General features: G+C 46.7%; 1 protein-coding gene across 3 annotated transcripts in view; it reads left to right on the top strand.

The window, feature by feature from the left end:
• dagla (diacylglycerol lipase, alpha) overlaps nt 1-15932 on the top strand; it is a 39933-nt gene that overhangs the window by 18544 nt on the left and 5457 nt on the right. For 2 of the 3 annotated variants that reach the window (XM_062548868.1, XM_062548869.1), the window contains exons 5-18: nt 899-1037; nt 1538-1625; nt 2080-2214; nt 2738-2815; nt 3033-3157; nt 3761-3911; nt 4556-4639; nt 4974-5051; nt 5433-5513; nt 5858-6000; nt 7739-7807; nt 7935-8007; nt 9880-10088; nt 10828-10954. In XM_062548868.1, the coding sequence (XP_062404852.1) occupies nt 899-1037; nt 1538-1625; nt 2080-2214; nt 2738-2815; nt 3033-3157; nt 3761-3911; nt 4556-4639; nt 4974-5051; nt 5433-5513; nt 5858-6000; nt 7739-7807; nt 7935-8007; nt 9880-10088; nt 10828-10954 (1580 nt within the window). Of the gene's footprint in view, nt 1-898; nt 1038-1537; nt 1626-2079; nt 2215-2737; nt 2816-3032; nt 3158-3760; nt 3912-4555; nt 4640-4973; nt 5052-5432; nt 5514-5857; nt 6001-7738; nt 7808-7934; nt 8008-9879; nt 10089-10827; nt 10955-11444; nt 14505-15932 lie in introns of those variants that run through there. The other variant, XM_062548870.1, reaches the window with a different exon arrangement.

Here is a 15932-nt window from a genome sequence, read left to right as displayed (position 1 = left end):
TTTCTGTGTTTGAGCAGAGACTATTGCCACTGCTGTGAATGATCTGTATCCTGCTTAAGGCAAGAAGGTTTTCAAGGAAATTTCATAGTGCTCCTAAATTTTTTTCTGTGCTCCTAAACTTTTTCATTTAGGAGCACCTGTGCTCCTAGTGAAAAAGCTTAGCGTACAGCCCTGGTCTGGGGGCAGTGGGGGCAGTAATCTGTTTAAGACTGTAGCGACTTAACAGATTAACCGACCCGCCCCCCTCCCTCCACCTGGTGGTGTTTGTGTGCGGATGGTAATGTATCTAGTTCCACAGATATCTAGACTCAGTCAGGAAGATGGTCAATCAGGCTTTATTCTGTCAGTGATGCGCATCATGGGTCACCCAAAAAGATTTACTTGCGTCTCTAACTAGACAAAGAAGCATTCTAAGCTTAAGTAGTTTGCAAACAAAAGGGGGGAGAGAGTGTGAAAGCTGTGTGTGTGAAAGCTGGGTGTGAAAGGTGTGGAAGTCGCCCTTTAATTGCAGACAAAGACAAAGAGCCACACGTGGAACTAAGCAGAGGTGTCCTAAATCTAAACCTACGGAATTTATAGACAATAGGCACTAGCAACATACATGGGTACAAAATCATTAACTAACATAAGAAATGCACAGTATGTACACATAAAATAAGGATTCTGATCCACAACTCTTTCAGTCCATGGTGGTCAAAGACGTGTGTGTGTGTGTGTGTGTGTGTGTGTGTGTGTGTGTGTGTGTGTGTGTGTGTGTGTGTGTGTGTGTGTGTGTGTGTGTGTGTGTGTGTGTGTGTGTGTGTGTGTGTGTGTGTGTGTGTGTGTGTGTGTGTGTGTGTGTGTGTGTGTGTGCGTGCGTGTGCGTGCGTGTGCGTGCGTGTGTGTTTTCCCTCCTCAGGAATCGTTGTGTGTAACTGGCTGGTCATCTTCAGTGTGTGCTTCACCCTCATGTGTACGTTTGACCCCACGGGACGCACCTTCGTCAAGCTGAAAGCCACCCGGCGCCGGCAACGCAACCTGACCACCTACACGCTCAGGTATCGTACCTGGACTTCACCAAGTCTCAGCCGAAGGATACCTCTCATTCAGCGTTTATACATCCTCCCTACCTCCTCGGGCCTCGATCCTCTCTGATCTACGTAAAGAAAGATAGAAGGGATAGACTACTATCCCATTGTTGCCATCCCATCATTCTTAATGTACATCAGTGAGGATCGAGGCCCGAGGAGCGAGGGAGGACGTATAAAAGCTGAATGAGAGGCACCTATAGAGAAGAATTGCCTGGTATGGGGCTGTGTAATGACACGGTTGAGTTGCAGTGCTGTATTGAACAATGATTAATCCAGGATCAAGTGGACTTGTGACTGTTCACACCATTGGATTGACACGTGTACACTAAAACAATTTCTCTCTCTCTCTCTCTCGCTCTCTCTCTCTCACACACACTCCCCCCCACCCTCTCTCTCTGTCTCTCTCTCCCTCTCTATCTCCCCACCCTCTCTCTCTCTCTCTCTCTCTCTCTCTCTCTGTGCTTCAGACATAGGTTGGAGGAAGGCCAGGCCAGCAGCTGGAGTAGGAGACTCAAGTTTATCATGTGCTGTGCCAGAGCCCAAGACACTCAATCTGTAAGCAACTAACGTGCACTTACAAACAGGAAAGGAATGCATGTAAATATGTTTACCATGTCGGCGTGGAGGAGACCTAGTTGGCAGTCAATACACAATGCGATGCCCAGTGCTCAAGATAGAGTTCTTTTCAGCAGTATATTTCCTCCTTTATCAAAGGCAGGGCAAGGCCGTTTTTATGTGTATACCACATTAGACACACAAAGGCAACTCAATGTGCTTTACATCATCACAACACAGAGAAAAGCCAGCAATCATAAATAAAAGCAAAGTAATAATATTATTCAAACACTACTGTCATCTGCCTTTGTGCTGCATTCTGTAGCTGGCTCAGTGTTGTCTCTGCAAAAGAAAAAACCACAAGCGCGGGACGTTATCAACCACAAGAACGTGTTCGTTCAGACACATGTCTCCTCCCTGACCCAGTTTTGGTCTTCTCCACTGCCTGCCCTAGGACGCTTACTCTGAAGTGGCCAGCCTGTTCGCCGAGTTCTTCCGAGACCTGGACATTGTGCCCAGTGACATCATTGCTGGACTGGTTCTCCTCAGGCAGCGACAAAGATCCAAGCGCTCCGCCATTTTGGACCAGGTATGAGACACTGATGGTGACGGGTACAGGATGGAGGTGAAGAAGAGAGATGGAGAGAGGGATAGGATGAAAGTAAAGAAGAGTGATGGAGAGAGGGATAGGATGAAAGTAGAGTGATGGAGAGAGGGATAAGATGAAAGTAAAGAATTAGTGATGGACAGAGGGATAGGATGAAAGTGAAGAATAGTGATGGACAGAGGGAGGAGAGGGTCAGATGATCTGCTAATGAGTAACTGCAGGTCGGGTCAAGCAGAGTGACGCACACCGATAGGTGTGAAATGAAACCCCTCCATTTCCACGCTCATTTCCTAGCGATGAATCATTATTGTGACTCTCTGGCCATAGCCATTAGATTCACTTACGGAAGAAAACAAGAGCAGAGAAAGAGAGAAAGAGGCAGGGAGTGAGGGAGGGAGGGAGGGAGGAAGGGAGGAAGGATGTGGGACTAGAAGGGTGACCTTGTCGGGATGTCAGCTTTCATCTTTCATAATGGGTGTTAATGGGAGTTGTCTTTCCTCCTCAGGCGAACAATGACATTATAGCCTTCTTATCCGGAATGCCTGTCACTCGTAACACAAAATACCTGGACCTTAAAAACTCTGTGAGTATGGTGTGTGTGTGTGTGTGTGTGTGTGTGTGTATGTTTGTATGTATTTGTTGATAATAAATGCCTTAGCCCATCTGAATAGCTAATGATTTGCATTCATGTCTCTCTCCCTCTCTCTCTCTCTCTCTCTCTCTCTCTCTGTGTGTGAGTGTGCAACGCTGGCTAATTCTGTGTGTCCTCCTCCTCTCTCTCTCTCTCTCTGTCTGGCCAGGTTGAGATGAGCATGTACAAGGAGGTGTGCTACTACATGCTGTTTGCCCTGGCGGCGTACGGCTGGCCCATGTATCTGCTGAGGAAGCCGGCCTGTGGGCTGTGCAGGCTGGCCAGCTCCTGCTCGTGAGTCACGCTTCCTCTCCTCGCGCTGAACCACACACACACACACACACACCGAATTAGCCACTCCAGCTCCTCGATTCACAAAAGCCCTCCGCGAGCAGCCGATCACACCTCCACACTCCTTGCCCGTGCCGGGAGCCAGGGGTCGGCTATTCTTGTCCCGCACCCCAATTGGATTTTTCTTTTTTAGGGGAATATCATTCAGCAAATTGGGTCACACTTTTATTTTATTTCGTTTTATTTTCTCTTGCCATGTGTCTCATTTCCTGTGTTCTTACTCTTATTTCTTTCTATATCCCTCTCTTTCTTCGTTCTCTCAAACCCCCTCTCTCTCTCTAACCATCTCTCTATCCCTCTTTCTCTTTGTTCTCTCAAACCTTCCATCTCCCCTCTCTATTCCACTCTCTTCATTCTCTCTCTTCGTTCTCTTTAACCTTCTCTCTTTCCTGTCTCCATCCCTCTTTCTCTCCTCTCTCTAACCCTCTTTCTCTCCCCTCACTATCCTTCTCTCTCCCCTCTCTCTTTTCATTCTCTCTAACCCTCTCTCTCTCTCCTGTCTCTAACCCCCTCTTTCTCTGTCCTGTCTTTATTCCCCTTTGTTAGGTGCACATCAGGATCCGCCTCACGGATGACCCACGCCGTGACCGTGGAGGAGGATAACTGCTGTGGCTGTAACGTCTTGGCCGTCCGCCGCCACTTCCTGGACCAAGACCTTAAGCAGGTCCAGATTGTCTACATGTCCTGCCATGATGCGGTAAGTGGGATGCTTGGACGGAGGCTAAGGCTAAGGCTAAGGTATACTTTATTGTCCCCAAAGGGAGGTTAAGTCTTTGGCTTCAGCCACTGCGTCACAGAACTGACAGTATTGTGCAACATACAATACATGACACACAATATCAGTTATGTGTGTACGTCACTTCCGCATCACACATTCCCAACATACTCAAGGGCAACTCAGACATCTACATGTTGCAGCTCAATCCTCACATAGGTACTTGAAAAAAACTGGAGAATGAGGATATAAAAAGAAAGGACACTGCTGTTTGGTAGCACTGCAGACACTCTGGTACAGAGAGCAAAGGGTACTTCCTGTCTTTCCTCCGCCCACGGACTGTGCCAGGTCTCTGATTAGTGACCACGTGCTGATGTAAGCGTGTTGTGTTGTGTGCTGCTTACCCTATATGTTTGGAAAACAAAGGAGGAATTGTACCTGTAGAAAAGTTTTTTCCCCCAGTGCTACAAGATATCGTTTCTTTTTTTTCTGGATTGTAAACTCATGAACTGATGGATTACTGTCGAGGAAAAAAGACTGAGTCTGCCAAGTATGGACATGAACCTTAAATGAATGTGACTATTTGTTTTGTCAAGTGTGTAATGCACGTCATTGTGTTGTCCCAGGTGTACGAGACTCCGTTTTTCGTAGCAGTCGATCATGGGAAGAAAAAAGTGGTCATCAGTATTCGAGGAACTCTGTCCCTTAAAGTGAGTAAGCCGGTCATCGTACATGTGATAACGGCCACACCAGGATAACTGCCCTGACTGTGGCCACTGTGTGCACAATGACATACCAACACTATCTCCACCTCTCAACGCCTACTCCCTCTCTCATTTTCCTCCTCCCACCCTTTCAACATACCTCTCTACCTCTCTTCCCCCCTCCTTCCCTCGCTTGCTTTTCCCATTATTATTTGCCCCACTTTCTCCCTCTCTCTCTTTCTTTCTTTTGCTCTCTCTTTCTTTTTCTCTCTCTATCCTCTCTTTTTCTCTATCCCCTGCTCCCCCTGCTTTTCCTTGCCCTCTTTTCTTATTGCTCTAGGATGCACTGACTGATCTCACTGGGGACTCTGAACGTTTGCCTGTAGAGGGACAGCATGGCACCTGGCTTGGGCACAAGGTAAGACCACACACACACATACACACATAGCGTGCACGCACACACACGCACACACACACACACACACACACACAGCGTGCACGCACACACACACACACACACACACACACACACACACACACACACACACACACACACACACACACACACACATACTTGCTGGAATGCAAAATATTTGCACTCTCAACAACACACATGCAAGGGAATGAGACACTTTCTCAGACTTTCACTCTCACCCTCTCTCTCTCTCTTTCTTTCTCTCTCTCTCTCTCTCTCTCTCTCTGTCATACTGTATATGCACATTCCTTTTGAAAGTACAGAGAGACCACTGCACAGGGTCTATATTACTTGACATCCTTCCTGTCTGTGTGTCTTCCTCAGGGCATGGTTTACTCAGCAGAGTACATCAAGAAGAAACTGGAGCAGGAGATGATATTATCCCAGGCCTTTGGGAGAGATCTGGTAAAAGAGTGTGACACTTTGCACTGCTATGCCCTCTTCTCTCTGTGTGTGTGTTTGTGTGTGTTTGTGTTTGTGTGTGTGTGTGTGTGTGTGTGTGTGTGTGTGTGTGTATGTGTGTGTGTGTGTGTGTGTGTGTGTGTGTGTGTGTGTGTGTGTGTGTGTGTGTGTGTGTGTGTGTGTGTGTGTGTATGTGTGTGTGTAGCTATCAGAGGGAACATGACATTTGAGTCTGCTTAGCTGGCAAATGCTATATGTAGCATTAGTGTTAATTGATTTACCTCTCTATGCTCTCATCCGTATGTGTGTGTGTGTGTGTGTGTGTGTGTATGTCTGCCTCTTCACAGAGCAAAGGCACGATGCATTACGGCCTGGTGATCGTGGGCCACTCCTTGGGCGCGGGCACGGCGGCCATCTTGTCCTTCCTGCTGCGACCCCTCTACCCGTCCCTGCACTGCTACGCCTACTCGCCCCCAGGTGGCCTTCTCAGGTGAGCGGACCCGACCGCCGCTCCTGTGGCCGGCCTCAAGACACGTCCGTCCTGCACAGCTGGGCTGGGAGGGAGGGAGGGAGGGAGGGAGGGAAAGGAATGAGAGTGATTTGGCCCGCTCGCCTGGAGAGGGATAGGGGAAAACAACGGTGTTGTCTGGGGCCATGTTTGATGACTCGAGTGGAGGAGATCCAGTCACAATATGTTTATTTTAGGACTTGGGCTTTAGCACAAATCCTGTCTGGCAAAAAAACGGGTGCTTTAATCTCCCAGACAGGCAAACATTTGGACTTAACAGGTGTTTACACAATGAAAGAGGAGGGTGCGAGTAAGACTGAATGAAAAAAAAAGAAGTGGACAGGGCTAGTGGCTGGCTGGACTGGTGCATAGTTACTCACCCCGTATTGAGTCACGCAAAGGCTCTCTAGCAGATTGACTTTCCTGAATTAACTCACTGAACCCGTTCACCTTAATCCTCCTCAGCGTGGAGCGGCATTTGGAAGGCAAATCAGCCTGCAACTGCCCACATGGCAACAGATAAGGGGGTGTAGTATGTGGAAGAGCTGCACATCGGCCATGCTGTAGCCCAGATTGGGGTTGTGCTGTGTGTCTGTGTGAGTCGCAAGGGCCTGAGGCTGGTTGGTTTTAATTCATAGCAGCAACCAGGCGCGCTCTACTTTGAATCTTGCACTTAAATTAGGGCATGGGCTCCATGAACCTCTTCCCAAGGACCCCTGTGGATGTAGGCTGCCACGTTATCACTCGGCTGACAATAACCCAGCTCCACAGAGCCCCTCCGTCATCAAACATGCCCACGAACCCAACACTACGGCGTGCCAAACTGTCACCTACTCAGTTCTGTATGACTTCACAGTGGTATAATAAACCCAACAAAATATGTGCCAAACTATCACCTACTCAGTACTGTATGACTTCACAGTGGTATATAATGAACTCAACAAAACACGTGCCAAACAATCACCTACTCAGTTCTTTATGACTTCACTGTGGTATATAGTAAGCCCAACAAAATACGTACCAAACGATCACCTACTCAGTACTGTATGAGTTTGCGGTGGTATATAATAAACCCAACAAAACACGTGCCAAACGATCACCTACTCAGTTCTGTATGAGTTTGGGTTGGTATATAATGAACCCAACAAAACACGTGCCAAACGATCACCTACTCAGTTCTGTATGATTTTGGGGTGGTATATAATAAACCCAACAAAACACGTGCCAAACGATCACCTACTCAGTACTTTATGACTTCACTGTGGTATATAATAAGCCCAACAAAATACGTGCCAAACGATCACCTACTCAGTACTGTATGACTTCACAGTGGTAGTTATTTGTTTAAAGACCCGATGGCTCTCGAGGGAAATGTAGCCTACGAAATGGCGCTGTTCCACAAAGCCACATACTTTCCCTGGGAGGCCGTTTAAATCACACATAGCATAGGTCGGGCCCTGTTGGTGTTGGTTTCTGTCCTGCATTTGCAGACGTCTGGCTGGAGCTTAGCACAGCGTGTGTTTACTGAACACGGCTCTCTGCTGTGTTTGTTTACGTTCGCACTACATAAGACGATGGATCATGCAGAAGCCCTTGGCAGCACGGTGCTGCTGCAGTTGTTTGGTCTGCTGTGCGTTAATATGCTGCTGCTGTTAATTGCAGCTATCCTTCACCGGCCTGTTAACATGCTTGTTTTTGCTTGTTTCCTTCTCTGTCTCAGTGAGGATGCGATGGAGTACTCAAAGGAGTTCTGCACCTCAGTTGTGTTGGGGAAGGACTTGGTCCCAAGGTGAGATGCCTGGTTTGTGTAGCTGCTCCCTTTGTCGGTACGCATGGGAATATGTATGTTTTTGTGGAGTTGCATGAAGTGTATAAAGTAGTGGAAACACATCTTGATTGTTTCCTTGTTTTCTCAGGATCGGTCTCTTCCAGCTAGAAGGGTTCCGTCGTCACCTTCTGGAAGTCTTACAAAAGAGCGACAAGCCAAAGGTGAGCTGAACGTGGAAACTATGCCGTTCGTTCCCTGGGTACCCACTGTGATTGTACACAGCCAGTGCGTTCATGTTTATGTGCTGTAGAAATATGAGGCCTGGCCACTCCACACCAGCGGCGCGGTGACCGTTGCCAGCCCCTCTACTTTCACTGTTACTGATGCCAGCCCCTCTCCTCTCACTGTTACTGAGGCCAGCCCCTCTCCTATCACTGTTCTCAAGTTCTCCAGTGTGGGCTCTCCCATTTCATTTGAACTACCAGCACAAATTACTTTTGTTAGTCCATTTGTTGGAGGTTTTTTTTCTTTTCTGTCTGGGATTCTTCTGCTACTATGAGTTGAAATTCTGATGAAATGAATGTCGATTTATACTGATTTTGATATGGAACTAGAAAAGCACTCCGAGAGAGTGCAGACCTCCACCAAGCGAAGGATCTAGAGAGTGATCCGGATCACTCCCAAAATTGAATGGCTTCTTTCTTGGGTCATTTCAGACCTTTCCTGAAAATGTAATCGAAATCCATCCATAACTTTTTTAGTTATCTTGCTAACAGACAAACAAACAAACAAACAAACAAACAAACATACAAACATACAAACAAACAGACAAACCCCGATGAGAACATAACCTCCTTGGTTGAGATATGAGATAGACTCATGGTTGTAACTTGTGTACACGTGTGCAAGTTAGTGACCGTGTGAACTTGTCAGTTGGTTTCCATAGTTGTCCTCCAGGCCGGTAAGAGGCTTGAGACCGTAACCAAAACAAATATGATTGATTGTTCCTCTGTAGCCATGTTGGCTGTTTCCTCTCCCCTTTCTTTCACCTTTGGTAGGCCATAGGTCAAGGAAAGGTCCCTAGTTATTGGAAATATTAAAGTGCTGTTCTTTAGGGGGTGAGGAAATCTTTAGTCTAGAATGATTGGAATTGTGCTATCTTTTATAGTGATGTTTAATTTTAGAATGAATGTGTTACACGTCCTGATTACAGTCAGTGACCCTGGTGCAGATGATCCTCTATTTTGTGACCCACCCTCTCTGTACATGCGTAGTTCTAGTGATAATACAATAGACCAATAATTGGGTTTTAAATAGCAGCGTTACCTGTGTTGTGGTAGGGGAGTTCACACAGTGCTGTACACTCTCAGATTAATTAAGTATTGCCAGCATGCACATTGACAGTGTCTCCACTGGAACTGCAGACTTGACAAACACCCTCTCGTCCCGTTGATAGCTGAATATATTACTGTATCTTATCCTTATCTTAATTACTTTAACACTAACTGTAATTGCCTTAATCCTTAATTACATTCCGTAATCTAAACTCATTCCAGACCTCCTCTCATGTGAATTAAACTACCCGATACCCAGCCGCGCCTCTTGTCTCTCATACACTCTCTCCTCCCTCTCTGTCACTGTTCACACTCCCCATTTAGAGTAGCCTACTGCACATGTGTACATCTCTGAACAAATCTGCTGATTGGTATAAGGTCATTGTAAGTACAGTATACACTGTACACGTACCTAGCCACTTCTCAACTTTATTTGTAGGACTTTATTACAGTGCATGAACATTTATATTTCTATTTTTTTTTTTTATGTATCCTTTATTTTACCAGGAAAAGTCCCATTGAGATTTAGTTCTCTTTTCCGAGTGAGCCCTGGGAGAGCAAATGTACAATAAGAACAAAATGCACAAAAACTATTATTTTTAGCTAATGTAGTGTGCGTACACTGCAAGTCGCTTTGGACAAAAGCATCTGCCAAATATTGTAGAGCTAAATGTAAACATGAACACATAATCTGCTAATAGTGTATGCAAAGTATGTGTTTGCCATTGTGTTGTTTGTGTCTGCTCTGCGTCGTCACAGTGGAGGATCATCGCAGGCGGCACCAAGTGCATTCCCAAATCGGAGTTCCCGGAGGAGGACGGCGTCTCCCAGCCCCAGGGCTCGGCTCCGCCCAGCTCCCGCCTCTGGCTGCACCCCAGTGACTTAAGCATCGCCCTGTCTGCCTCCACCCCGCTCTACCCGCCCGGCAGGGTCATCCACGTGGTGCACAACCACCCCCCAGAGTCGTGGTGAGACAACACTGTCACTGCCCACTGCCTCACAAAGGGAGGGGGAGAGAGAGAGAGAGAGAGAGAGAGAGAGAGAGAGAGAGAGAGAGACGGTTGTAGGGAGTGAAGGGGAAGAGACTGTGGGGAAGTTTAGATTGACTGAGGGGGAAGAAGAGAGCTGAAAAACAACAGATGAATTCAGTGCTGCAGAATGCAAACTCAAGTGCTATTGTGGAATGGGTTTTTAAAGCATGCAGCAAAAACTTTGAATGTACTGATGCATAGGGAAGTAACACTAATTTTTATATTCACAGTGTCTTCTCGTTATAATCTCAAAGCACTTCTGAATAATTTATAATGGAAATGGTAGGTTGGGAATTCCTGTGAAACAAAGTAACCCTTTTTGCCATGATTGCAATAACTCCACTCGGCCAGTAGAGGGTTGAATAACCTTACGTTGGTCACATAGGTGCTTTACTGATGCATCTGCTTGAGCAATTTTTTTTGCACGCTATTTTCATAAATGATGAACGCAAGTGATTTTTTGATCATTTGCTCAGATTCAGCTTTTAACACCAACAGTTTCATCATGAGCAAGCACATTTTAAAAAAAATTGACTAACGTTACAGATGTACCAAGTTTGTTTCATATATAAAAATAATGCAGCTCAGTTGAGCGTCTTTATATAGAGATTTATGCCTGTTTTGTGTGAGTGGTGTTTTGGAGAATGTGAACTCTCCTCTCCCTTCCTGTGGACAGCTGTGGTCAGGAAGAGCCCACATACTCCGCCCTGTGGGGGGACAACAAGGCCTTCGATGAAGTCATCATCTCCCCTGCCATGCTGAACGAACACATGCCACACATGGTGATGGAGGGTCTCCACAAGGTTTGTGTGTGTCCTTGTGTGTGTGTCCATGTTTGTGTGTGCGTGTGTGTGTCTGTCCGTGTGTGTGTGTGTGTGTGTGTGTGTGTGTGTGTGTGTCTGTATTGTGGTTGTTTATGTAAAATGCCCCGTTGGTAAGGTGGTAAGTGATATGACTGGTTCGATCTGCATGGTCACCATGGGCAGTGCTAAAGGATATTGGAGTGCTATTGTAAAGCACTTCCATGTCTGTCATGACACACTTCACTCTGTGAGTAAATAGGTACTTCTCAGCATTAAACAGGAGCTGTGATTGTCAGTACATGTTTTTGTTTACTGGTAGATCTGTATTTGTGTTGGTCTGTTTATGATGTTAATGTGTACGTGCTGATATATGGTGTAGTATACAGTATGTGTCTCTGTCTACGTACGTGTTGATAGACTGGTCTGGTAGTTTTGTGTTAGTTTGTGTGAGCTAGCTAGTATGTTGTAACATGTACTGATATTTCTGCAGGTGCTGGAAGCCAATGTTGCCATTTCAGAACAGAGCGATGCAGAGTCTGGAGAATCAGTGGCTATCAGTCTTCAGGCAGAACTTCCCACTAGCCCCCTGCTGCCAGACTGCCCTCCTACTCTGTCAAACGCACCAAACATTCTGCCCGCCCCGGCACATCCCAGCAGCCCCTCTCCCTGCTCATCACCAAACATGCCAAAGCCCCCAGCAGTGCCTTCACACTCCAGCACCCAAAGCCTTGTTTTGTCCGATAGCTCTGCTGCGCCTGTAGGCGATAGCCTATCAAGCCTTGTGAATGCAGACGCACCACTTCCCCCGCCAGTGGAAAATGCACATTCAGTCACTCAGGTGCCCGACACACTGCCAACCCCAGCACTTACCACTCTCACAGAACCAACTGCTGCCCCTCAGGTAACAGACCCACCCACAACCCCTCAGGTATCAGACCCACCCACAACCCCTCAGGTAACCGACTCACCCACTCTAGCACTTACCGCTCTCACAGACACTTCCAACACCCCTGAGATATCCGACCCACCCTCTACAACCCCTCAAATATCCGACCCTCCACTAACCTCTCAGACATCTGACCCCCCAATAACCTCTCTTACATCTGACCCACCAATAACCTCGCAGACATCCGGCCCTCCCACAACTCCTCAAGCTGGCACTCCGCCCCCAAACTCCGCTACTTCAGACGCTCCCTCTACAGCTAACACCATAGAAGCCAACTCCACCGATCCCTCAGAGTTGCCCGCCTCTGCAGCGGAGAACAACCCATCTGCCCCCCCGCTCCCAGACTCCCCATCTACCTCCCCAGCCCAGGAGCCCTCCCCTACCCCCCCAGCTCCAGACTCCCCATCTACCTCCCCTGCCCCCCCAGCACCAGAGGCCTCCTCTAGCCCCCCCGCCCCTCCAGTGTCTCCAATCTGTTACATCTCCTGTGTGTAGCTTCATCTGCTCTCTAAAATCGCTCTGACCCCCTTCCCACCTGTGCTGTCCTGATTTGAAGCCCCCGACGTCCCTGTGTACTAAAGTGATTTCTCTCCCTGCTCCCCCCCTTCTTTTTTCTCTCTCGTCTATTCCATAGCGTACTGCTGTTCTTTCGGCTGCCGCGGCTGCATGATCGCCTTGGGCAGCGTCTCTGACCTCCTCTCCCCTCATTTATTTCTACCGGTTTCCGTTTGACAGCTCCTGATGTCCTGGGGTGTCCGTTTCTCTCCCCCTCTCCACGCTGGGCTCGAGCTCAGAAATAATCTCCCTTTCTCATGCGAGCCACTGTTTTAGAGAGACATGGCAAATGTGCCGTTTTTCAGTAATCCTTCTTCCCCCAGTGGGCTCAAAGTGTCTAATATCTTTCATTTATCTCGCGATTTCGCTCCAGGGATGTTTTTGAGCCTGTTTGCATATTAAGCTGTTTGCATATGTTCTCAATAGTACAGTTTTAGAGGAAGTGACTGCAAGTATTACTACAAGACCGACATTATTAAAGAGGCAGTACAGTATGTCATTTTTTTTTTATCAATATTACAGTATAATTAAAAAAAAAATCCTAGTCTTGCTGTGAACTCTGTACACCTTGTCGCTCTGTTTCAGGTGTTTTAACATAGCTGTTTACATTTCTCAGGACCTGAAACATACAGTATAAGCAAAATGCATAAAACACCAGCACAGAATGTACAAACATTCTTGGAGCTGCTGTCTTTTTTTTCTCACGCCTCTAAGCATTTCTTTTATTTTGGTTGACAAAGGCTACATATACTGCCTCGGATCAATTTAGCGCATTTCTATTTGAAGCGGCATGTGTGTGCCGTGCCTGCGGAAGAGAAATGAAGTTTGGGTCTATCTAAACAGACCAATCTGACCTCAGTCCGTCAGGCTCGCTCACCCTCTCTCTCCAGTTCACCTGACCTGTGCCCACTGCCTCCCATGGCTCCTTCGTTTCACCTCTGCCTGGCGTGTGTGTTTGTCTTCGGGTTTTTCGGGGGCTGTCTATCCTTTTGCATCCGATGGTGTCCTGGCAGGGTTAATTGCTAAGGACTGGTGCACCGTGTGGCGTTTACCACTGTGAACTGACTGCTTCAGTCAGCTTGTGTGTTGGTAGTGGGTCATGGTTTACTACTTTTGTTGCCTATCGTGAGTCTGTGTGCCATATACGTGTTTGTCTTTCACTTCAAGGAGACACACCCCCTCCCCTCCCCCTCCCTCATCCCAGCCTAACCAGTGCCGTGTCTTACGATTACATTTGTATGTGCTCTTTTTAAGCATGCAGAGAACCCTGCAGTTAGACTCTACGTACAGTCATGAAACACACACACACACACACACACACACACACATGCACACGTCCCCACTCACACTTTCTACTCACACTTTTTGCACTTCTTAGACTTAGTCTGTGTGTACATTCTGTCTAAACCATATTTATTATACTCTTGTCTTTCTTAACCACCATCATTATCATCATCATTCTGTATGTCTCCTCTTTGTTTATGATGTTAACATTATTAATGAATCATGCTGTTACTTAATGTATTGCCTAGCATCATTGCATGTACTGTATCATGGATGTTTACAATTGTTGTTATGGAAACATGTGATGCTTGACTCATGTTCTAACTTGCCACCATGTTTTAACTCATTAAAGGAGAAAACAAACATTGTGCTGTGTGTAGGAGTGATTGCTGAATGCTGCGCGCTCACCCCTGTCTGTCAGCCTAATGGCTCATGTCTCGTCTGTCTCCACATGTCTCGTCTGACTCTCCCGTGTCCTCCTCGTAGCTGTCTCTGTCTGTCCTTTTTGACATTTCCGCCTAGTCACAAGCTGCTGTCTCATTTCCGTGCCATCTTGGGTCATTTTTATGGATGATGCAGATGAAAGTGACATTTAAAGTGAGCCCATCGGTATAACAAGCACTGCTGCTCTGTCTTCCTCTTGGCTTGACTCTTTTGTCATTGTTGTCCAAATCCTTTCTATCTGTCAGTGTCTAGCACTGATCATTGTTTTGTCAGTTTTCCTTATTTGTATTTGTTGTCCGTACATGTTGCCAGCAGACACAGCTGTGCATCCATCTGTTTAAGCAATAATTCACCACAGTCATCTCCCAGTCTCCGAGAGGGTGTTTTCACAGCCGACGAACACAAGCCATGAAACACTTTATTTACAGTGAATAGGCTGTAAGCAGGAGTCCTAGCATAATGATCCTGTTATTTTAAACGGCATCGTCTAGCACTTTCACGAAAGAACACTTGAAAAAAATATGTCCAAATCTTAGTTCTTATGTAATGTCCTCACCATGATAAATTGCACAGGGACTGTGTGCGAAATTTTTTTTCCCTTCATTGTCAAAAGAAAATGTTCACCACAGTGGTCAGGGAGGGGGGGGGGGGGGGGGGATTCTGCTCAAGTGTTTATTTTCTGGCAGGACATTTTGCTTGTGTGTCCTGTGGCAGAGCGACTGGAAACTAAATCTCCGTCCTCATTAGCTGCTTTTTATGTCATCCAAATGTTTTACATCTTGACCCAGCCGTGGCCACACGCTAATGGAGGACATGAATAATTGAGTAGCACGGGCCAGACTGACCGTGGCGCTTGCACGCCCCCAACCCAGCACTGAGATCTGGACCGCTACCTTTTGGCAGGCTGCCCGAGAGAGAGAGAGAGAGAGAGAGAGAGAGAGAGAGAGAGAGAGAGAGAGAGAGAGAGAGAGAGAGAGAGAGAGAGAGAGAGAGAGAGAGAGAGAGAGAGAGAGAGAGAGAGAGAGAGAGAGAGAGAGAGAAAGAAAGTGCCCCCAACTGGCATAGTCATCCATCCAGCCCAGCCCAGCCTCTGTGTGGGGATGAGGCCCACAGCTGGGACTTCGCTCAGAGATCCAGCTGTTCCTCGGCCCATCTGTGCCCGACTGTGAAATATGATTTTGGCCACCGGCGCATGGATCAGCCTGCTGCCAAGCGTCGTAGGCTACACAGTGCTCTTAAAATCTAATGGTCCATTAGAAGTCATTAAAAATTCACCACTCTAAACGCTTCTATCAGGCCGCTCCTGTCAGGCACAATTCGATCTGTGAACGCACATAGCATGACACAGTATTATAAGAGCTGATTGTGTGTTTACACAAACTGTGGTTAGAGAGCATCAGACCCTGTGGAGATTCTATGATAATTATTTAGTCACGCATATATATGTTAAATTAACCTGATATAATTTTTTAATTGAGACTATATTGCCTTCATAGTTCGCTTGAGGAGTCCGCCATAACAAGTGCCATCAATCAGTGGCTTCAGTGATTATGGCAATCTGGTGAAAACAGCAGAGTACTGATACACATTTAGTATCCAACAGTAGCAATCCAGTTGAAAATTATCTTAGCATAACGATACCTTATAATTTTGCTATATTCAGTAATCTCAGAAAAGAATGGCCTCATCATGAGTATTTTCCTCATATAGTGTTTCTTCCCATGAATTTGGAAGCATTCGGAAGCTCAC

This window comes from Sardina pilchardus, chromosome 11, assembly GCF_963854185.1.
Source record: "Sardina pilchardus chromosome 11, fSarPil1.1, whole genome shotgun sequence".
NCBI classification, from domain to species: domain Eukaryota; kingdom Metazoa; phylum Chordata; class Actinopteri; order Clupeiformes; family Clupeidae; genus Sardina; species Sardina pilchardus.
The sequence above is the reverse complement of the archived record's forward strand: the minus strand, read 5'-3'. Positions and strand labels throughout refer to the sequence as shown.